This window comes from Haliotis rufescens, unplaced genomic scaffold (assembly GCF_023055435.1).
Source record: "Haliotis rufescens isolate VD_foot unplaced genomic scaffold, xgHalRufe1.0.p SCAF_8, whole genome shotgun sequence".
Classification (NCBI taxonomy): Eukaryota; Metazoa; Mollusca; class Gastropoda; order Lepetellida; family Haliotidae; genus Haliotis; species Haliotis rufescens.
The window spans coordinates 50691914-50714057 of NW_025964372.1; the positions used below are offsets into that span (position 1 = coordinate 50691914).

Sequence of the window (22144 nt, forward strand, 5' to 3'; positions counted from 1 at the left end):
TTGTCGTTGTACAATGGCATTGAAAACTGTTCATTGTCATGTTGGGTTCGATCCCCGGCCGCGTCATACCAAAAGACGTTAAAAGAGGGTACATTGTCATGTCAGATAAGGCCACAAGGTTGCGCTGAACTCAGTATCTCGTGTGACCGCCCCGGGCAGCAATCACGGCTCTGCATCTCCTCGGCACTGACTGGATAAGTGTACGAATACTGTCCTGCGGAATTCTGCGCCATTCTGCTTGTAACGCGTTGGACATTTAAGGGAGTGTTCTGACGTTGAGGGGTTCGATTGGGTTGAGATCTGGGGATCTCGACGGCCAGGGCAAGCCGTTGATAGTGGAATTATGAAGGTAGTCTACCGTGACACGAGCTGTGTGTGGTTGAGCGTTGTCCTGTTGAAACAGCTCCCTCTGGTGGTCAATGATTGGAAGAAGGTGAGGTTGAAGAATTTGGTTCATATAGGATATGGCCCCCACACCATGACACTAACGCCACCGAAATTGTCGAATTCACGTACACAATGTGGGACAAAAGGCTCATTTCGACGACGATAAACACGTTTTCTTCCATCCCCCCGCTGAAGAAAAAATGGTGATTCATCGCTAAACCACAATCGTCTCCAGTTTCTCAAATTCCAAGGATGTAAGGTATGGCACCAACGCAAGCGTCGCTGTCGATGGATCTGTTGCATAACAAGGAAAATAACTAGTCTTCTGGGTCAGATTCCAGCCCCGTGGAGATGTTTCTGACATTGTGGTCCGACATCCTCCTCAAACCAGGGAAGCGTCCTGCAGTCTGCGTAGCTGTGGCACTGCAGTGACGTAGGTGGAACAGTGGAGAGTAACGATCCTGTGCAGGGGGGGTAACTCTTGGTCGGTCGGTTTTTGGACGGTCTGCAGTGGAACTGAGCTCTGTGTATCCGTCCCAAAGGCGGCAAATGGTGCTGTAGTGCTTATGTTTTCCTCCATGACATTTTTTAAGAAGTCTGAAAACAATGCCGTTCAGACATTGCAAATCGACAACAGCTGCGTTTTGACGCACCGTTTGTCAAATATCAGGCCACCAACATTTTCTAATAACATATATCCAATTTTGTGCAGTCAGGTTCAGTGAACTAAATACTACCTGTGCGTTTCTCTTTTTGAAGAGCATAAAACGTGTGATAGTCGCAGATTAAATACACGCTTAAACAGTCATGATACTTAGTTATGCGAGCTAACCAAGTTATTAAATGAATCAATAAAGGAAGAGGTGGACATTATTTTGTGGGTTCCTACCTTTCCCAGTGAGTGAGTGAGTGAGTGAGTGAGTGAGTGAGTCAGGCTTTACGGCGCCTTTACCAATATTTCAGCAATATCACAGCGTGGACATCCGAAATGTACATTGTACCCTTCTTGGGAATCGAACCCGGGGCATCGGCGTGGCGAGCGAACATTTTAACCGCTAGGCTACCCCACATGTTTACAGTATGTGTGTGGCTATAACATCTCCGACAAATGTCTATAACTCACTTGCTATATTCTGCAATTAGCGTCGTCCACTGTGGTGACTTTTCTTCTGAAGTGCAACACAATCCCACTCAACGGAAGCGCAGGCCAACAGATAAAGATGTCGATGAGATCTAGACTTGCTGTATCCTCAAATGGTTAGCCGGGCAAGGGAGCAGGTACTGTTGGTATTGAGTGATCATATGATGAGGGGATTGGGTGGTAAATGCATGGGGAATGATATTGAGTAGTTCAATATTTATTGCCTACGTTATTAATGATTCACCGTCACATACACAAATACATACAATGGTGAAACTCAATATTGCTAAGAATAATGTTTATCCGTGTATATCACAGTAACCCGTGTATACAAAACATGGAAGTACACGAATGTCTTGACATTAATCTACGTACCTTGGTGTCTTTTACATTACACGGATATGTTCAGCTCTCTGGTAACCTGTCTGTCGTTCGTTGTCAAACTGACCCGTGAAGATCAGCAACCCATGTTTGCCGTAAAAACGCGACCATGCTTGTCCAAAGAGGTGTTCACGTTCACGTTCAGTGAGTTCATATGTAACGTAACAATATTTCAGCTATATCGTGACGACATTTACGTTAAGACCTACCTGTGCATATATTAATCATACAACCTGCGTTATAGATTTTGTATTGGTAAAGTGTATAGACGTTAATCAATTATATGAAGACCAAAGTGAACAATAGCATTATAGTAATACGCACCTGTTCACGCCGGACCAGGCAGCTGAGTGATGCATATTGTGATCAACGATCCCACGACGTTGTGGTCAGACGCCACGCCAAGAACCAAGCCTGATATCCGATCCAGAAAGTCGCCTCGTAGGACCAGGTCCAACCCGGAATAACTACGAAGTCACAATAGTATTGTTGTATTTAGCTCTGCTTCGGAAATGAATTACATTTAAAATGTCATTATCATGGAAACGACCAGAAAATTTAAAATATCCAAATATAGAAAACACTTCATTGTTTCTGTACGTTCAGCAAAACGTGACATTCTAGTTTGAAGTCCGATGCAATCCCTTATTTTTGACTTCTACCCTATGGTTCCCGTGTTTCTTCAGGTGAACAATTGACTTGCCGTTGCATGTGTTCACTTGGTATCATCACTATTTGATAGTGATTCATAAACACTTGCCATGGTATAGTCGGAATTGAACATTCAACTCTGCTTTTAGCAGAGATTTCTTATGAATATGGAACGGGTTTTGTTGCTTTGTGTCTACTTGTCGCAATTTTTCATGTACAATCGAGCATGCTCTTTTAAAGAAGATTAAAAAGAGCGCCATACAACTGTTCTTCAAAAGTTGTTTGATCAGGGTTACAAATTTATAGCCTTAGAAAAGCTTTCAAAGTGTTGTATGGTAGTCACATTTCTACATTTAAAGACTGAGTGGCAAAAAATATGTTTGATGCAATTCTCTATATTGATTTGTGAACCATTTGTTCCCATTTCCTGTTCAGGTGAAGCACCGGGGGATTTCATGCTTTTGTGACGGGTTCCACCGGTGGGGACACTCTCACAGTATTCGCGAACACCTGGTGTCATCACTATTTCAAAGCGATTCATATAGTCGGAATCGGAATCGTACTATGGACTCAGATTTTAGCAGATAGTTCTTTGGATTTTAGGATCAATAATGGAATACCTTTTGTCGCTTTTATTCTTTATATTATAGTGCACAGTCTCCATCAGTAATATGCCAGCGGTTTGACGGCGGCATGTAACTAATCGAGAGTGGACGCCATGAACAACGTTACGAAGCCTGACCCCCGATCTATTAAGTTGCACGTTACGACCAGAATGGATGGTTTGGCAGATATTCTACCCCGGAATCCCCCGAAGGGCCAATGTTAACGGATGGCAACTTACCGTACATGCCATATTCAATATTGCCCACATGCTGGAACGCATATTCTGCGTATCTTAACTGCGTTTAGAAAGTTTCGGAGCCGCGTTATGATCAGCTTGTATATTATGGTGAGGTGAGGTGGAATTGGGTTTAACGTCGTTTCCAAGATTATTGCATTTATATAGCGACGTGCATGCACGTGAATGTGTGTGTGTGTGGCTGCTTGTACTAGTCAGGACTGATGCCGATTTATAGTGCTAGCACACTGAGATACCATGCCGCAGTTTAACATGAATACCCCACTCAGACACAGTATACTGACTCCGAGCCGACCAGTCCTTGTTTTAGCCCCTTACCCTTAATGCCGAGCGCCAGACAGGGTAACAACAAGTACAATCTTTTAACGTCTTTTGGTATGACGCGGCTGGGGATCGAACCCGGACCTTCCGCTCTCCGGGCGGACGCTCTACCATTTGACCGGTCAGCTTGTATATTTAGAACTGAGAATATAATTTGTATGCACATTGTATCAATGTCATGCCAGAGAACATACAATTAGGGGCAAAATAAAGTATACTGAGTTTGTTTTTTATGTGATTGAATTTGAAAGAACTGTTATTAAATTTGATTATGTCCATTTAACCATCACTGATTTCTGCAACAGTTTGTATAACGTCATCTGTGTCTGGGTGATATTGTGTAAATATACATTGGTTCCATGAAGACGGGGTAAGACATAGATTTCTAACTACGTGACCCCTACCATGATTGAAATGTAAAATATTGCCGAAAAAGTTATTGATTTTCATAGACGTCTAAAAATTACGTTTTAAAGGTTTTATTCATCGTATCCCAATTGCGTAAAAAATCGAGATACGATGACATGCATCGACTAAGTCAGCGAGCCTGACCACCCGATCCCGTTAGTCCGTTCTTACCACAAGCATCGTTACCTGTTACGGCAAGCATAGGTTGCTGAAGACCTATGTTACCATGGATCTTCAGGGGCGAAATATTCTTGAATCTCTAGATGCTTGATTTACAGGTATCTTGCCAACTTTCAGACGAACCTCTTGAATCTCTAGACGCTTGATTTACAGGTATCTTGCCAACTTTCAGACGAACCCCTTGAATCTCTAGACGCCTGATTTACAGGTACATGTATCTTGCCAACTTTCAGACGAGTCCATTGACTCTCTGGACGCATATAATTTACAGGTATCTTGCCAACTTTCAGACGAACCCCTTGAATCTCTGGACACCTGATTTACAGGTATCTTGCCAACTTTCAGACGAACCCATTGACTGTCTTGGCGCCTAAGTCTTTAGTTGGTGTTGATATATTTTGGACTATGGGACTTATTGGTAATTGAATGAGAAATACTAGCATTGTGAGTTCAAAATGTCTTATCATTCAGTTTAACGTGAAATGTGTTGCCTAAATGTGTGAGAAATATCAAGTACATTGTTAAAGACATCTTGAATTTCGGCATTTCTGTGTGACATATCGCCATAGTAATACGAGTGAGACATATATTCCAACAGTTACGTCTGGCGTTAAGGTTACGTACGCTTCAGCGACTATTGTAAACGGGGGTTAACATTCATCAAATGTTGTATAACCACCAGTCAAATTTCGTTAATTTCCAATTAGTGGTTCAGAAGAAGAAGTCGGTTGAAAAAAACGTTGCCGTACGGACGACGGACGACGGACGCCACGGTATGGCATAAGCTCACCTTGGTCCTTTGGACCAGGTGAGCTTAAAAGTGAGATATCACACGTGAAAGTGGCGCATACAAAATATATAATCTTTAATCAACTGCCGCCCGGGGCGGTCGGGTAGCCTTTGGTTAAAGCATTCGGTCGTCACGCCGAAGATCCCGGTTCAATTCCCGCCATGGGTACAATGTGTGAAGCCCATTTCTGGTGTGATACTGCTGGAATATTGCTAAAAGTGGCGTAAAACCATACTCACTCACTCAACTGTCGCCTTGATATTCAGAAGCTATTGGCAAATAATTAAATTTTCGTTATGTTCATTGTAATTCCTGCATTCTGATCAGCTGAACTGGTCACGTGCTTTTGCATTCATTTCAGAATGTATGTAAAAAATCAAGCCACGCCCACACAAGCGGACTCCTTTTACTTTAATTGATTGTCGGGGAATTCCCATTCTGCTCACGTGTATCGTCATGCACAGGACATTAAGCGAAATTCATGCATATTCATTGTCTAAACTACCCTTTGCGACCGAAGGCCGAGAAGGAATGAAACAGCAAACGTGCAGGCTCGCCCGCCTGGGATTCACAACTTTCATGTCTTCAGGTTTCATTTCTAACCCGCATATTTCCAACTGTGTCTTCCCCTTCTCAGGGAACTAATGTTTGAATCTGGCGGTAACTGACCATATCATTTGAAACAGCCGTCTTCTCCCTGAAATATTTATTCCGGTTCGTTGCAGTCTGACTGTTGCAGTTCTTCTGTTGCCGTGATTGACGGGTCATATGAACTTTGTTTTGATCCTACTCTCCGTTGATTGGCTACTGACTTTGTGGGCGTGTCAAGTTATGTGCATAAATTAAACAATCACCTGATTCATGTCACGCCACAGTATCACTCTCCTACCCAGAGTTCCATGCGGCCGGCAGCCAGCTAGCATAGTACCTCTGCCACAGGCCAGCGCCATGTGACGATTCGTCACGTCTTTCACAGTCCATTCAAGATATTGCATATGCTTTTCATCCGTTTCATGTTTGACAAGTCTACACATTTTCATAAGCAAATGTCAAAGTATGGTTAACTTTCATTGAGAAAGTATGCAAATACGTAAAAATCTACTTGTTTTTGCGTAGTTATCCTATGTTTACATTGGTTGTACGGCTCCAGGTGCTGTCATCGAAGCGCAACGGAGAGCTAGCGACACGGTCACTTTGATGCATAAATATATATTGTCATGCAACTCACTGTAGCAGTTGTAGTAGCATATCTATATAGTTATGCAAAACAATATGTAAAGCGCCCCCAAATACTTGCATTAGTCCGTTCTATACTGATTTCTGAAAAAGCGCGTTTGTTTACAAACAAGAGAAAAGTCCGGTCACGTGATATGCAAATTAGCCTGTGGCAGTGGTGTTATGCTGAGTCATCACTGCGACGGAGTATGGCCACAGTATGTATTCCTACACCTGAAATGTTTATCAATGTCGTCATTGATGTCTTCTTTGATATAAGGAACTGTTTTTGATTAAACCTTTGTAGACAATGCATGTTTTTGTTGTCGAATTTAATAATATGGATTGAATGTGGATTTTAATCGGTTCATTGGGGTATGAATCGAAAAACCTACATGCAAACGCGGATTCATACAGTTTGCTGTTTGTTCAGACTGCTGGGGTAACCTTGGTTACCATTGTACTCAAACGCCTCAGCTTACTTAAAACATTACTGATATGTGGATCTAATCAGATCCATGGATTGCGGACACCCTGGTCTTCGTTGTGGATACATGAAAAAACAATATCTGCCTTGCATTAACGTTTGTTTATTTCAAGTCTGCTGGGAATTTCGTTTATCCGATTATCGTGAGTGGTTCTCTGAAACAGGAATAAATGACCAATGCACTTGTGTTTGTGTGTTGTTTAACGCCCACTCAGCAATATTCGAGCTATATGACGTCTGTCTTTATGTTATCAAGTCTGGACCAGACAATCTAGTGATGGACATTATGAGTATCGATCTACGCAATTGCGGGGGACCTATGTTCTTTCCCGCAACCCCCAATGATGAGCCCATATGAGTCGGTGGTATTGTTTACAGTTGTTGTGAAACATTCGGGTGGGTTTGTTGTTTGACACCCCACTCAACAGTATTCCAGTTAAATGATGGCATCCTCTAGATAATCGAGTCTTGACCAGACAATCCAGTGAATGTACGCCGTCGGGTATGGTGATACACGTCAGTGAGCCTGACCACCCGACCTACTGAGTCGCTTCTCACAAGCATGGAGTGGGTGGGAACCTACGCCCTAACCAGGACTCTAAGGGGGCTGTACCTACGTTTTCTTGCAGATGAAATACTGACGCATGGACCAGCTCAAAACAGTTCTCGGCGTGTTTTGCATTATCGGGTTGTCCTGGTGCCCAGTTGGTGAAGTCCAAGTTCAGTTTACTGTGTGACCACATCCAGTTGGCCTCGCTCAGGAGATCATTTCCTCCGAGCCATACAGCCCGCACGGACACTGTTATACAAATAAATTTACATAACATTAGCATGCGTATTACATTGCTATGCGTATAACATTGGTATGTGTTTTACGTTGGTATGTGTATTACATTGGTATGTGTATTACATTGGTATGTGTATTACGTTGGTATGTGTATAACATTGGTATGCGCATTACATTGGTATGTGTATTACATTGGTATGTGTATTACATTGGTATGCGCATTACATTGGTATGTATATTACATTGGTATGTGTATTACATTGGTATGCGTATTACATTGGTATGTGTATTACGTTGGTATGTGTATTACATTGGTATGTGTATTACATTGGTATGTGTATTACGTTGGTATGTGTATAACATTGGTATGTGCATTACATTGGTATGTGTATTACATTGGTATGTGTATTACATTGGTATGCGCATTACATTGGTATGTGTATTACATTGGTATGTGTATTACATTGGTATGTGTATTACGTTGGTATGTGTATAACATTGGTATGCGCATTACATTGGTATGTGTATTACATTGGTATGTGTATTACATTGGTATGCGTATTAGACTGTTATGCGTACTAAATTGATATGTGTATTACATTGGTTTGCGTATTACGTTGGTATGTGTATTACGTTGGTATGTGTATAACATTGGTATGCGCATTACATTGGTATGTGTATTACATTGGTATGCGCATTACATTGGTATGCGCATTACATTGGTATGTGTATTACATTGGTATAGGTATTACATTGGTATGCGTATTAGACTGCTATGCGTACTAAATTGATATGTGTATTACATTGGTATGTGTATTACGTTGGTATGTGTATTACGTTGGTATGTGTATTGCATTGGTATGTGTATTACATTGGTATGTGTATTACAATGGTATACGTATGACATTGGTATGCGTATTTGGTATGTGTATTACATTGGTATGTGTATTACATTGGTATGCGTATTACATTGGTATACGTATTACATTGGTATGTGTATTACGTTGGTATGTGTATTACATTGGTATGTGTATTACATTGGTATGCGTACTACATTGGTATGTGTATTACATTGGTATCTGTATTACACTGGTATGCGTATTACATTGGTATGCGTATTACATTGGCATCTGTATTACATTGGTATGTGTATTACACTTGTATACGTATTACATTGGTATGTGTATTACACTGGTATGCGTATTACATTGGTATACGTATTACATTGGTATGTGTATTACATTGGTATGCGTATTACATTGGTATGTGTATTACATTGGTATGTGTATTACATTGGTATGTGTATTACATTGGTATACGTATTACGTTGGTATGTGTATTACGTTGGTATGTGTATTACATTGGTATGCGTATTACATTGGTATACGTATTACATTGGTATGCGTATTACATTGGTATGTGTATTACATTGGTATGTGTATTACACTTGTATACGTATTACATTGGTATGTGTATTACATTGGTATGCGTATTACATTGGTATACATATTACATTGGTATGTGTATTACATTGGTATGCGTATTACATTGGTATGTGTATTACATTGGTATGTGTATTACATTGGTATACGTATTACATTGGTATGCGTATTACATTGGTATGTGTATTACATTGGTATGTGTATTACATTGGTATGTGTATTACATTGGTATACGTATTACATTGGTATGTGTATTACGTTGGTATGTGTATTACATTGGTATACGTATTACATTGGTATGCGTATTACATTGGTATGTGTATTACATTGGTATGTGTATTACATTGCTATACGTATTACATTGGTATGTGTATTACATTGGTATACGTATTACATTGGAATGTGTATTACATTGGTATGCGTATTACATTGGTATGTGTATTACATTGGTATGTGTATTACATTGGTATACGTATTACATTGGTATGCGTATTACATTGGTATGTGTATGACATTGGTATGTGTATTACATTGGTATGTGTATTACATTGGTATACGTATTACATTGGTATGTGTATTACATTGGTATACGTATTACATTGGTATGTGTATTACATTGGTATGTGTATTACACTTGTATACGTATTACATTGATATGTGTATTACATTGGTATGCGTATTACATTGGTATACGTATTACATTGGTATGTGTATTACATTGGTATGCGTATTACATTGGTATGTGTATTACATTGGTATGCGCATTACATTGGTATGTGTATTAAATTGGTATGCGTATTACGTTGGTATGTGTATTACATTGCTATGCGTAGTACGTTGGTATGTGTATTACACTTGTATACGTATTACATTGGTATGTGTATTACATTGGTATGCGTATTACATTGGTATACGTATTACATTGGTATGCGTATTACATTGGTATGTGTATTACATTGGTATGTGTATTACATTGGTATGTGTATTACATTGGTATACGTATTACATTGGTATACGTATTACATTGGTATGCGTATTACATTGGTATGTGTATTACATTGGTATGTGTATTAAATTGGTATGTGTATTACATTGGTATACGTATTACATTGGTATGTGTATTACATTGGTATACGTATTACATTGGTATGTGTATTACATTGGTATGTGTATTACACTTGTATACGTATTACATTGGTATGTGTATTACATTGGTATGCGTATTACATTGGTATACGTATTACATTGGTATGTGTATTACATTGGTATGCGTATTACATTGGTATGTGTATTACATTGGTATGCGCATTACATTGGTATGTGTATTAAATTGGTATGCGTATTACGTTGGTATGCGTATTACATTGCTATGCGTAGTACGTTGGTATGTGTATTACACTTGTATACGTATTACATTGGTATGTGTATTACATTGGTATGCGTATTACATTGGTATACGTATTACATTGGTATGTGTATTACATTGGTATGCGTATTACATTGGTATGTGTATTACATTGGTATGCGTATTACATTGGTATACGTATTACATTGGTATGTGTATTACATTGGTATGCGTATAACATTGGTATGTGTATTACATTGGTATGTGTATTACATTGGTATGCGCATTCCATTGGTATGTGTATTACATTGGTATGTGTATTACGTTGGTATGCGTATTACATTGCTATGCGTAGTACGTTGGTATGTGTTTTACATTGGTATGCGTATTACATTGCTATGCGTATTACATTGCTATGCGTATTGATGAGCTCAAAGGTTGGTTCAGCTGGCCTACAAAACTATTTGTGTGCTGTTCAACCGCACTCAATATTCTAACTATACGAAGATCGCCTTGACCAGACAAGCCAGTGATTGCTATTGTGATCAAAGCCCCACACTGTTAGGGTACAGTGACACGCAAAGAATAGCTTCATGGAGCCCGACCACCGTTATAAATATTTTTAGTCGCCTCTTACGACGAGTTAAGGTTACCCGAGACCTATAATTTCTTATCCTGATAGCTGGCTGTTGAGTGTAATGGCCGCATGTCCCGAGACCACAAATATTCCAGTGATATTTATTTATGAGTTGTTTGATAGGCATTACTTAAAAGTTGACGGAAGACGAAGTAGAGACGATTTATGGATAACAACTTCTTTATTTACTGCAAAGGCGATGTTTGATATACTTGTAGATCCTTATACCGTTGTCAGGCTAGGCACCTTGCTTGACAACGGTACAAAGGATCTGTACCGAAACGTCGCCTTTACACTAAACAAAGAAGTTGTTATCCATAAGTCGTCTCTAAGAAATCCTAAGAAGGAACAGTCATGACACAAATACAATTTGGCACAGCAACCGAGTTTTTACAAAGGTAATTTAATAAACATAAAATCTCTTCCTCCTATCCTATACCTCTCTGCCTTAAGATCCTAAGACACGGCAAATCAGAACTTTTACTCCAATACGATACCTCTCTGCCTTCAGATCCTAAGACACGGCAAATCAGAACTTTAACACCAATACGATACCTCTCTGCCTTAAGATCCTAAGACACGGCAAATCAGAACTTTTACACCAATACGATACCTCTCTGCCTTAAGATCCTAAGACACGGCAAATCAGAACTTTTACTCCAATACGATACCTCTCTGCCTTAAGATCCTAAGACACGGCAAATCAGAACTTTTACACCAATACGATACCTCTCTGCCTTAAGATCCTAAGACACGGCAAATCGGAACTTTTACTCCAATACGATACCCCTCTGCCTTAAGATCCTAAGACACGGCAAATCAGAACTTTTACACCAATACGATACCTCTCTGCCTTAAGATCCTAAGACACGGCACATCAGAGCTTTTACTCCAATACGATACCTCTCTGCCTGAAGATCCTAAGACACGGCAAATCAGAACTTTTACTCCAATACGATACCTCTCTGCCTTCAGATCCTAAGACACGGCAAATCAGAACTTTAACACCAATACGATACCTCTCTGCCTTAAGATCCTAAGACACGGCAAATCAGAACTTTTACACCAATACGATACCTCTCTGCCTTAAGATCCTAAGACACGGCAAATCAGAACTTTTACTCCAATACGATACCTCTCTGCCTTAAGATCCTAAGACACGGCAAATCAGAACTTTTACACCAATACGATACCTCTCTGCCTTAAGATCCTAAGACACGGCAAATCGGAACTTTTACTCCAATACGATACCCCTCTGCCTTAAGATCCTAAGACACGGCAAATCAGAACTTTTACACCAATACGATACCTCTCTGCCTTAAGATCCTAAGACACGGCACATCAGAGCTTTTACTCCAATACGATACCTCTCTGCCTGAAGATCCTAAGACACGGCAAATCAGAACTTTTACTCCAATACGATACCTCTCTGCCTTCAGATCCTAAGACACGGCAAATCAGAACTTTTACTCAAATAAGATACCTCTCTGCCTTCAGATCCTAAGACACGGCAAATCAGAACTTTTACACCAATACGATACCTCTCTGCCTTAAGATCCTCAGACACCGCAAATCAGAACTTTTATTCCAATGCGATACCTCTCTGCCTTAAGATCCTAAGACACGGCAAATCAGAACTTTTACACCAATACGATACCTCTCTGCCTTCAGATCCTAAGACACGGCAAATCAGAACTTTTACTCCAATACGATACCTCTCTGCCTTAAGATCCTAAGACACGGCAAATCAGAACTTTTACTCCAATACGATACCTCTCTGCCTGAAGATCCTAAGACACGGCAAATCAGAACTTTTACTCCAATACGATACCTCTCTGCCTTCAGATCCTAAGACACGGCAAATCAGAACTTTTACTCCAATACGATACCTCTCTGCCTTCAGATCCTAAGACACGGCAAATCAGAACTTTTACTCCGATACGATACCTCTCTGCCTTCAGATCCTAAGACACGGCAAATCAGAACTTTTACTCTAATACGATACATCTCTGCCTTAAGATCCTAAGACACGGCAAATCAGAACTTTTACTCCAATACGATACCTCTCTGCCTTAAGATCCTAAGACACGGCAAATCAGAACTTTTACTCAAATAAGATACCTCTCTGCCTTCAGATCCTAAGACACGGCAAATCAGAACTTTTACACCAATACGATACCTCTCTGCTTTAAGATCCTCAGACACCGCAAATCAGAACTTTTATTCCAATGCGATACCTCTCTGCCTTAAGATCCTAAGACACGGCAAATCAGAACTTTTACTCCAATACGATACCTCTCTGCCTTAAGATCCTAAGACACGGCAAATCAGAACTTTTATTCCAATGCGATACCTCTCTGCCTTCAGATCCTAAGACACGGCACATCAGAACTTTTACACCAATACGATACCTCTCTGCCTTCAGATCCTAAGACACGGCAAATCAGAACTTTTACTCCGATACGATACCTCTCTGCCTTAAGATCCTAAGACACGGCAAATCAGAACTGTTATTCCAATGCGATACCTCTCTGCCTTCAGATCCTAAGACACGGCAAATCAGAACTTTTACTCCAATACGATACCTCTCTGCCTTCAGATCCTAAGACACGGCAAATCAGAACTTTTACTCCGATACGATACCTCTCTGCCTTCAGATCCTAAGACACGGCAAATCAGAACTTTTACTCTAATACGATACATCTCTGCCTTAAGATCCTAAGACACGGCAAATCAGAACTTTTACTCCAATACGATACCTCTCTGCCTTAAGATCCTAAGACACGGCAAATCAGAACTTTTACTCAAATAAGATACCTCTCTGCCTTCAGATCCTAAGACACGGCAAATCAGAACTTTTACACCAATACGATACCTCTCTGCTTTAAGATCCTCAGACACCGCAAATCAGAACTTTTATTCCAATGCGATACCTCTCTGCCTTAAGATCCTAAGACACGGCAAATCAGAACTTTTACTCCAATACGATACCTCTCTGCCTTAAGATCCTAAGACACGGCAAATCAGAACTTTTATTCCAATGCGATACCTCTCTGCCTTCAGATCCTAAGACACGGCACATCAGAACTTTTACACCAATACGATACCTCTCTGCCTTAAGATCCTAAGACACGGCAAATCAGAACTTTTACACCAATACGATACATCTCTGCCTTAAGATCCTAAGACACCGCAAATCAGAACTTTTACTCCAATACGATACCTCTCTGCCTGAAGATCCTAAGACACGGCAAATCAGAACTTTTACTCCAATACGATACCTCTCTGCCTTCAGATCCTAAGACACGGCAAATCAGAACTTTTACTCCAATACGATACCTCTCTGCCTGAAGATCCTAAGACACGGCAAATCAGAACTTTTACTCCGATACGATACCTCTCTGCCTTCAGATCCTAAGACACGGCAAATCAGAACTTTTACTCCGATACGATACCTCTCTGCCTTCAGATCCTAAGACACGGCAAATCAGAACTTTTATTCCAATGCGATACCTCTCTGCCTTAAGATCCTAAGACACCGCAAATCAGAACTTTTACTCCAATACGATACCTCTCTGCCTTAAGATCCTAAGACACCGCAAATCAGAACTTTTATTCCAATGCGATACCTCTCTGTCTTCAGATCCTAAGACACGGCAAATCAGAACTTTTACTCCAATACGATACCTCTCTGCCTTAAGATCCTAAGACACGGCAAATCAGAACTTTTACACCAATACGATACCTCTCTGCCTTAAGATCCTAAGACACGGCAAATCAGAACTTTTACTCCAATACGATACCTCTCTGCCTGAAGATCCTAAGACACGGCAAATCAGAACTTTTACACCAATACGATACCTCTCTGCCTTAAGATCCTAAGACACCGCAAATCAGAACTTTTACTCCAATACGATACCTCTCTGCCTTCAGATCCTAAGACACGGCAAATCAGAACTTTTATTCCAATGCGATACCTCTCTGCCTTCAGATCCTAAGACACGGCAAATCAGAACTTTTACTCCAATACGATACCTCTCTGCCTTAAGATCCTAAGACACGGCAAATCAGAACTTTTACACCAATACGATACCTCTCTGCCTTGAGATCCTAAGACACGGCAAATCAGAACTTTTACACCAATACGATTTGAAGACACCTCCACAGAAGATCGCGTCAGGTAACCTTCAACGAACTTTTTTGCTATAATTATCCTTTACCCTTCTTCGAATTTCGATCTTGTCAAAAGAAAACTGCCGCAGAACACAAATATACTCTTGATAGTACATTATTGTGGGTGTGGGTGTAGGTGGCGCTCAGAAACGAGAGAGTGTATACAATATCATCAACAAAATAATAGCGCGGTGTTTTTTTTAATTTGCATGATCATTGTCGAAACCGAACAGAAGTTGTTGATTAATGGACATTATCAATTAGGTTTGGTTTGATTTGGTTTGTTGTTTTACGCCGCACTCAGCAATATCCCATATGACGGCGGTCTGTAAATAATCGAGTCTGGACCAGACAATCCAGTGATTTACATCACGAACATCGATCCACGCCATTGGGATCGATGACATGAATCAACCAAGTCAGCGATCCTGACCACCCGATCCCGTTAGTCGCCTTTTACGACAAGCATAGTCGCCTTTTACGGCAATTGGTTGCTGAAGACCTATTTTACCCCGGATCTTCATGGGTCTATCAATTAGGCGTTTCATTTTAACATGATAGCTGATATAAATCATTGTATTTAAACTAACTGTGCAAATGTTTACAACGAGGTTGCATGTCAAAGTATTCTCAGGCAAACTACTCACAGCCTTTGTTCTTAACAAAACTTTTGATGAAATTATTTTCTCCCGAGCTGCTGATCTCCACCAGAAAGCCATCGAAGTCTTTGCATATTTCCTGTAATAGATGAGAGTGTGAGAGTGAGTTAAAACGCCGCTGCTAACAGTATTCCAGTTATTTGACGACCTTGGATTCGTTACCGCGGAATAAACTTAACAGATATAGATGATTTTAAATTAGATTAAAATAGGTAATAGATCAATAGTGAGGTGGCTTTGCACAAAATTTTGCCATTATTGTTACACGGTGGATAAAAAGCACCAAACTTTGCATGTAGCAGATTCACCCCTGGAGGGGCCACATCTGACCATGACCAGACACTACCACGAAGTTACGCTCTTGGCTCTTTTCAGCCTGCAGAATGAAGCTTTCCTTCTTTCGGGAAGATCAGGTGAAGAAGGTTTTGTTTGTTTGTTGTTTAACGCCGCACTCAGCAATATTCCAGCTATATGGCGGCTGTCTGTAAATAATCGAGTCTGGACCAGACAATCCAGTGATTGATTTCATGAGCATCGATCCATGCATTTGGGATCGATGGCATGCATCAACCAAGTCAGCGAGCCTGACCACCCGATCCCGTTAGTCGCCTTTTACGACAAGCATAGTCACCCTTTACGGCAAGCATGGGTTGCTGAAGACCTATTCTACCACAGAATCTTCACGGGTGAAGATGGTACTCTGTAATCTTGGAAAGACGGGATGTGGCAAAGGTGTCCTACATTTAAGTATCGTAACCTCACCGTGCAACTTTAACTCACTCACTCACTGGAACTCAAGTTCTTCTTGTTCATCCTGGCTCACAGAGAAAGAAATTCAGCTGACACCTATGTTCTGAGCCCTCGACCACACTCATTGTGCGCCCATATAAGAGACATGATAGCCTAAGAAGAAGTCGGAGTTTGAGAAGAATTACCAGTGGTAATTCAAAATGATATACACATTTTCTCATGAGCAGAGAACAAGCAAGTCAAGGCTTCAGGTGGTGCAACTTGATAAACAGAAAACTCCATTTGCTTTCAAATGCCGGATGCCTTCAGGGACTGACAGGTAGATTAGTCAAACAGTTTGAAAATGTGTATATTCTAGATGATAATCCAGATCTTCCAGTAACTTCGAACACCATGAGCGAGGGCTTCCGAACAAGAAACATTATGAAAGCCGGCCAAGAGCCTTTCAGCTCTCCCAAATTTACAAAGTAGCCAAAGGTCTTTCCCATTCCATAGGCAACCCATATATCTGCTTAGGATTGTAATGCAATCAGCTGGTCATGACATTTTTCAGTAAGGATGAACAAAACATCTGTATCCACTGCACGCATCTGCAGTGAAGTCACACCATGCACAGAATGAATGACAATCCTTGTGTCTGCTTCCTCGTGATTGTAATTTGTCAAGAAGGTGAGAGAATCCTTGCCCTTCAATGTCACAGCTGCTCCAGATGTCCTATAGACAGTTTGGGCTTCTGGCCATGGCTTTTCTCCAACATGTGGAGCTAAGAGCTGACATAATTCTTCCCAAGTGATTTGGCCATATTGGATTTTTGTGGAAGCTACAAATATATTTCAAGTTGGCTCCTATACTCAGTATTCAGTATGGGTGGATGTATCATTGTGCCAAATTGGATGCTGTTATCCTCCTTTTTACAATAATTTGGTTAAGCCCTTTGACTTTCACTGAAAATAAACCATGACACCAGGTGTCCGCAGATTGGGTAAGCATGTCCTTCTCTACCGGCAGCACCCGCCACACAATTTGTTTTAAAAAAAGTGTTTGTTTGTTTGTTGCCAAATGCCGCACCCATCAAAACTCCAGTCATACGATAGTGGCCCGTAATATGCCATATGAATTGGTCATTGTTGATGACATTATACTTCAAACTTAATGACCAACATGGCCAGGGACTGGTTCTGAATGACAACATATACTTGTAGCTATAAACTAAGTTCAACTTCAGGTAATCAATAAGCAGACACGACGCGTTCTATTCGCTGTGCAGAGTCCCGCCCAATAGCGGTATCAGAAACCTCTGGTCCTGGGTTCGAATCCCACATTTGACATTATTATGGTTTGTCAGCACCATACCCATGTTCGTTGGTTTAAGCCAAAATGTAAACTTCCGACTTTCCACGCACGTCAAGCCGAAATATTACTGAAATACTTTTCAAAGCGGCGTTAAAACAAACTCTCTCACTCACTCACAGTGGCGCACACACGAAAGCATTTCTGGTGCGAATGGAGCACTCGAACAAACATTCCTCTGTTTTAAAAAAAATCAATAGAAGACAGGTTCGAGGTTATTCACAGTCACTGGAACTATGTTGTGAAGATCTCACCTCTGCTTCGGCCCACGTTGACGGGTTTTGTATGAGAGTGTAGCAAGATCCTTCAAAGGAAGTCCAGTAGTTGGGACACGAGCAGTGTGCTTTAAATACAGGAGGAAACAGTGAGTCAGTGTGTTTGATTCCACAGTCAGCACAATTACAGAAAACTCAAAAGCAGTTAATGAACACACGATTACTTTATAGTGAGTGAGTGAGTATGGTTTTACGCCGCTTTTAGCTGTATTCCACATGGGCTTCCCACATTGTACCCATGTCGAGAATCGAACCCGGGTCTTCAGCGTGGCGAGCTAACGCTTTAACCACTAGGCTACCCGACCGCCCTGATTACTTTATATGTCTACCGTTAATCTGTCAGATTCACTAAAGTCAAATAACAACATGGCATGACAGATTAACCTAAGTCGTATGAAAAAATCGTGTGTTCTGTAACGTCTTTGGACATTCTGTCGGGTAACAATAGCAGACATGTCAAGTGTTATGTGACAGTGTATTTTATTGTTGAACAGTGATTGTAACTGTGTTACATTGTTTCTGCTGAGATTCGGTAGACGCTTATTGCATTGTGTTTGGAAAGTGAGCAGTCGTCAGGAAGTTACTATATTTAGATGCTTAGTGTGGTATGTAAATTGACAGTGACAGTATGTTATAGAAAGTTCTGTAATGAACAAGTGCTGCTAGACTGGTGAGGGCCCTGTATAGAACTTTCCAGTAGCTGGTTAGTGTGTGAGTATGGTGTTACCGCGCTTTTAGCTGTATTCAAGCAATATCACGGCGGGGGACACCAGTAATGGGCATCACATATTGTTCCCATGTGGGGAATCGAACCTGGGACGATCGGACGCTTTAACCACAAGGCTACCCAACCGCCCCCTGCAGCTGGTTAGACTATATAAATTGACAATAGCGTGTTTACGTATATCTCACGTATTACCATCACATCGGAACCACCTTTCATGTGAGGATCGCTCAGCATCCCTGATTTCCTGCCTAGCCCATCTCGGAGGTTTGACCACTGTCGCCGCTGGGTGAATATATATTATTATCATTGACTTTGCTATCACCACTATATTTGTGTATTTTATACTGACCACTGATATCATATTATATCTTGCCACTGAATATTGTACTACCACTGCCATTGTATTGTTTACTGCCATTGTAATTGCTGTGCAGTAATTTGTATTGGTTTATAAAACTGGTGAATGTTTGTAATACATTTGTTGATTGTATACCATTTGTTGGTTGTTTGTGGGTTTCACACTAGGTTCTTTTACGTAAAGATTTATGGGTTAACATATCGTTTCAATTTGGGAATCGAGACGATACGCAAGTCATTCACAATCCTTTGAATAAAATGACACGGGTGGTCCAGTCGTCCAAACCAACGAGGGTCGGTGTGCAGAGCGTATGTTCAAATCGTATTATGATCCTGGTTTGCTTGCACCATTCTCGTGGGTAAACCGGTTCACACCGATCATGTTTCTAGGTTTGTCAGTACCACACCCGTGCTCAAAGGTTTCACCAAAATGGTCAACGTCTGAGACCTGCATCACCGGGCTTTTCTCCCACGTTAAGCAGACACGCCTTTATATATCTGGAATACTGTTAAAAGCGGCGTTAAACCAAACTCAGTCCCTAGTTGGTCACTTGTGGATTTGTATTCAAATCGCATTATTTTCAAATTTAACAAACTAACTCTAAGGTCCAAGAATATGTTTGTTGAAATCTCAATATCATCTACAAAGTTTGTGTTATTAAAATCACGCTTCTATATAGATAGGAGACGAGATCGTGTTTTTTGGTTTGATTCTTAACATCAAATCCGACGGCGGTCTGTAAAAAGTCGACAAACTAGTGACTGATAGTATGAGCAACGTGTCACGTCACCGAGCCTGACCACCCGATTCACTCTGTCGCCTCCTACAACAATCAGAGTTTGCCTGGGACCATAGCGAACCGGGTACTGGATGTCTGATCTGAACTGCTGGCAAAAGAAAGTATACATCCATGGTTGATGGTCGCTAAAAATGAAGCAATCAAGAAATGGTTATTCGATGGTGATGTATTTCATACGGGTATCATAGTTGTGCTTTGAACCTTACGTTGCAGTGTTTCGGAGAACGTGTTCAGCCTAGTAACGTTTTGATAACATCGAATCCAAGTTTCAAGTGTATACTTTCTTCTTCCCGTCACTAAAGTATAACAAGACGGGGACTCCGGTTGGAGTAGGTCGCCATGATCCTCTGAGTGTCGTACTTAAGAGGCGGTAAATGGATATAGTGATCTGCGTCGATCGATGTTCAGTATGTCAATCACTGGATCTACTGATCCAGAAGCAATTATTTACAGATCGCCGTCATGTAGCTGGGATTCTGCTGAGCGCTGTGTTAGCAACAAACAGGGAAAAACAACAAAGAAGATTGTTTTTGTACATTCATGTCTGATGAAAAAGCATGTCCTCAATATGGACATAAGATTATGCCCTTGTAGCACGGTGGTGGGTCTCGCTATCGGAAACACCTGGCAGAGTCACTCATAATTATAGGTCTGTGTTCGCGAGGAGAAATTAAAAAACAACTTTCGCGATAAGCATGTTGTTCACATGTGTTGTTCTAACGTAACATGCCTAGTCTATTTGTTTTTTTAGCGTAAATTTCAAGGATTTAAATACTTTTTATACATTTTTCGATGCTTCAGAATTGTATGACCTGCCACTACTGCTGACCTATGTTCAGGGCAGCATGACTACATGTTTCTGAGATATAACTGACACGCTGTGATATAACTGGAATACTGATCAAAGCGACGTTTAACCAAACTCACTCACTCACTCTTCTACACTTCTCATACTACAGTCTAGAGGTACGTGACATAATTTCGTAATTTCGTAACGGTATCTCAGCTTATGTAATCATCGATAACTCTGGCCCCAAACAGATTTAGTCTTATTCCCACTTACCAAGTAGTTAAAAGGGATTAACTACAGCTTATAAAAAGTGTGAGCAATAAAAATCTGGTACAACGTGAATATAAATAGCATAGGCATTGTCAGCATATAGTAACGAGATCAAAGAATAAAGCAGCATGTCACACACCATACACAGCAACTTATAGAGATAAGCAATTTATCAAACATATTTGAGCAGAGCAATAACATTTAACATTTGTTAACACCGCCATGGCTTGGCCACGTTAAGTTAAAATTGCAGCAGTACGCAAGATTATCATAACTTAACTCTCTGGATCTGTTCAGATCCGGGGTAGAATAGGTCTTCAGCAACCCATGCTTGCTGCAAAAGGCGACTGGTTGTCGTAAGTGGCGACTAACAAGATCTAACAGTCAGACTCGCAGCCTTGATTGATGCATGTCATCATTATCCCAATTGTGTAGATCGATGTTCATGATCTCAGTCACCGGAATGTCTGGACCAGTTCGATTTACAGACCGTCGTAATGTAGCTGGAATAGTGTTGAGTGCGGCGTTAAGCAACAAACAAACAAACATTCTGAAGTCTAAGCCCGACATCTATCAGGACGGTTCAATATTTAAGGAAGAAAAACAAGCAACAAAGAACTGCATTGTATTGAAAGATACATACGAGTAGAAGGATGTACTCACCACATGCAAGAAGCATGCATGTTGTCAGAATACGACATATCTGCAAAATTTTTGCTTCGGAAATGAAAACAAGTGGGTCAGGACAATGCTGATAGCGGCTTGTATCCAACATGCATGTACTCGTCCGGCAACACAACCAGGTGATTCATGTCCTGCCCTTGTGCCAGGCATTTAGCAACGTCACCGACGGAAGTTATACGATGTTGTTTGTTTGTTTGTTGTTTAACGTCGCACTCAGCAGTATTCCAGCTATATGACGGTGGTCTGTAAATAATCGAGTCTGGACCAGACAATCC

The 22144-nt window shown here is 40.8% G+C and overlaps 1 protein-coding gene across 1 annotated transcript; it reads right to left on the reverse strand.

The window, feature by feature from the left end:
• Positions 1-704: 704 nt before the first annotated feature.
• LOC124152372 (echinoidin-like) lies at positions 705-21952 on the reverse strand. The gene is made up of 5 exons (XM_048389864.1): positions 21849-21952; positions 18221-18309; positions 15855-15945; positions 7466-7622; positions 705-810 (listed from the first exon to the last, which is right to left on the reverse strand). Exons 1-5 carry the CDS (start codon positions 21862-21864, stop codon positions 705-707), a joined length of 459 nt encoding a protein of 152 aa, XP_048245821.1. The 5' UTR covers positions 21865-21952.
• Between the last annotated feature and the right edge of the window lie 192 nt (positions 21953-22144).

Excerpts from the sequence above, each read along its gene's own strand:
- LOC124152372 (XM_048389864.1), bottom strand. Across the intron at positions 15,946-18,220 it reads CAACGTGGGCCGAAGCAGAG|GAAATATGCAAAGACTTCGA; the intron begins GTGAGATCTTCA and ends CATCTATTACAG. Across the intron at positions 7,623-15,854 it reads TTTTGTTAAGAACAAAGGCT|TGTCCGTGCGGGCTGTATGG; the intron begins GTGAGTAGTTTG and ends TTTGTATAACAG.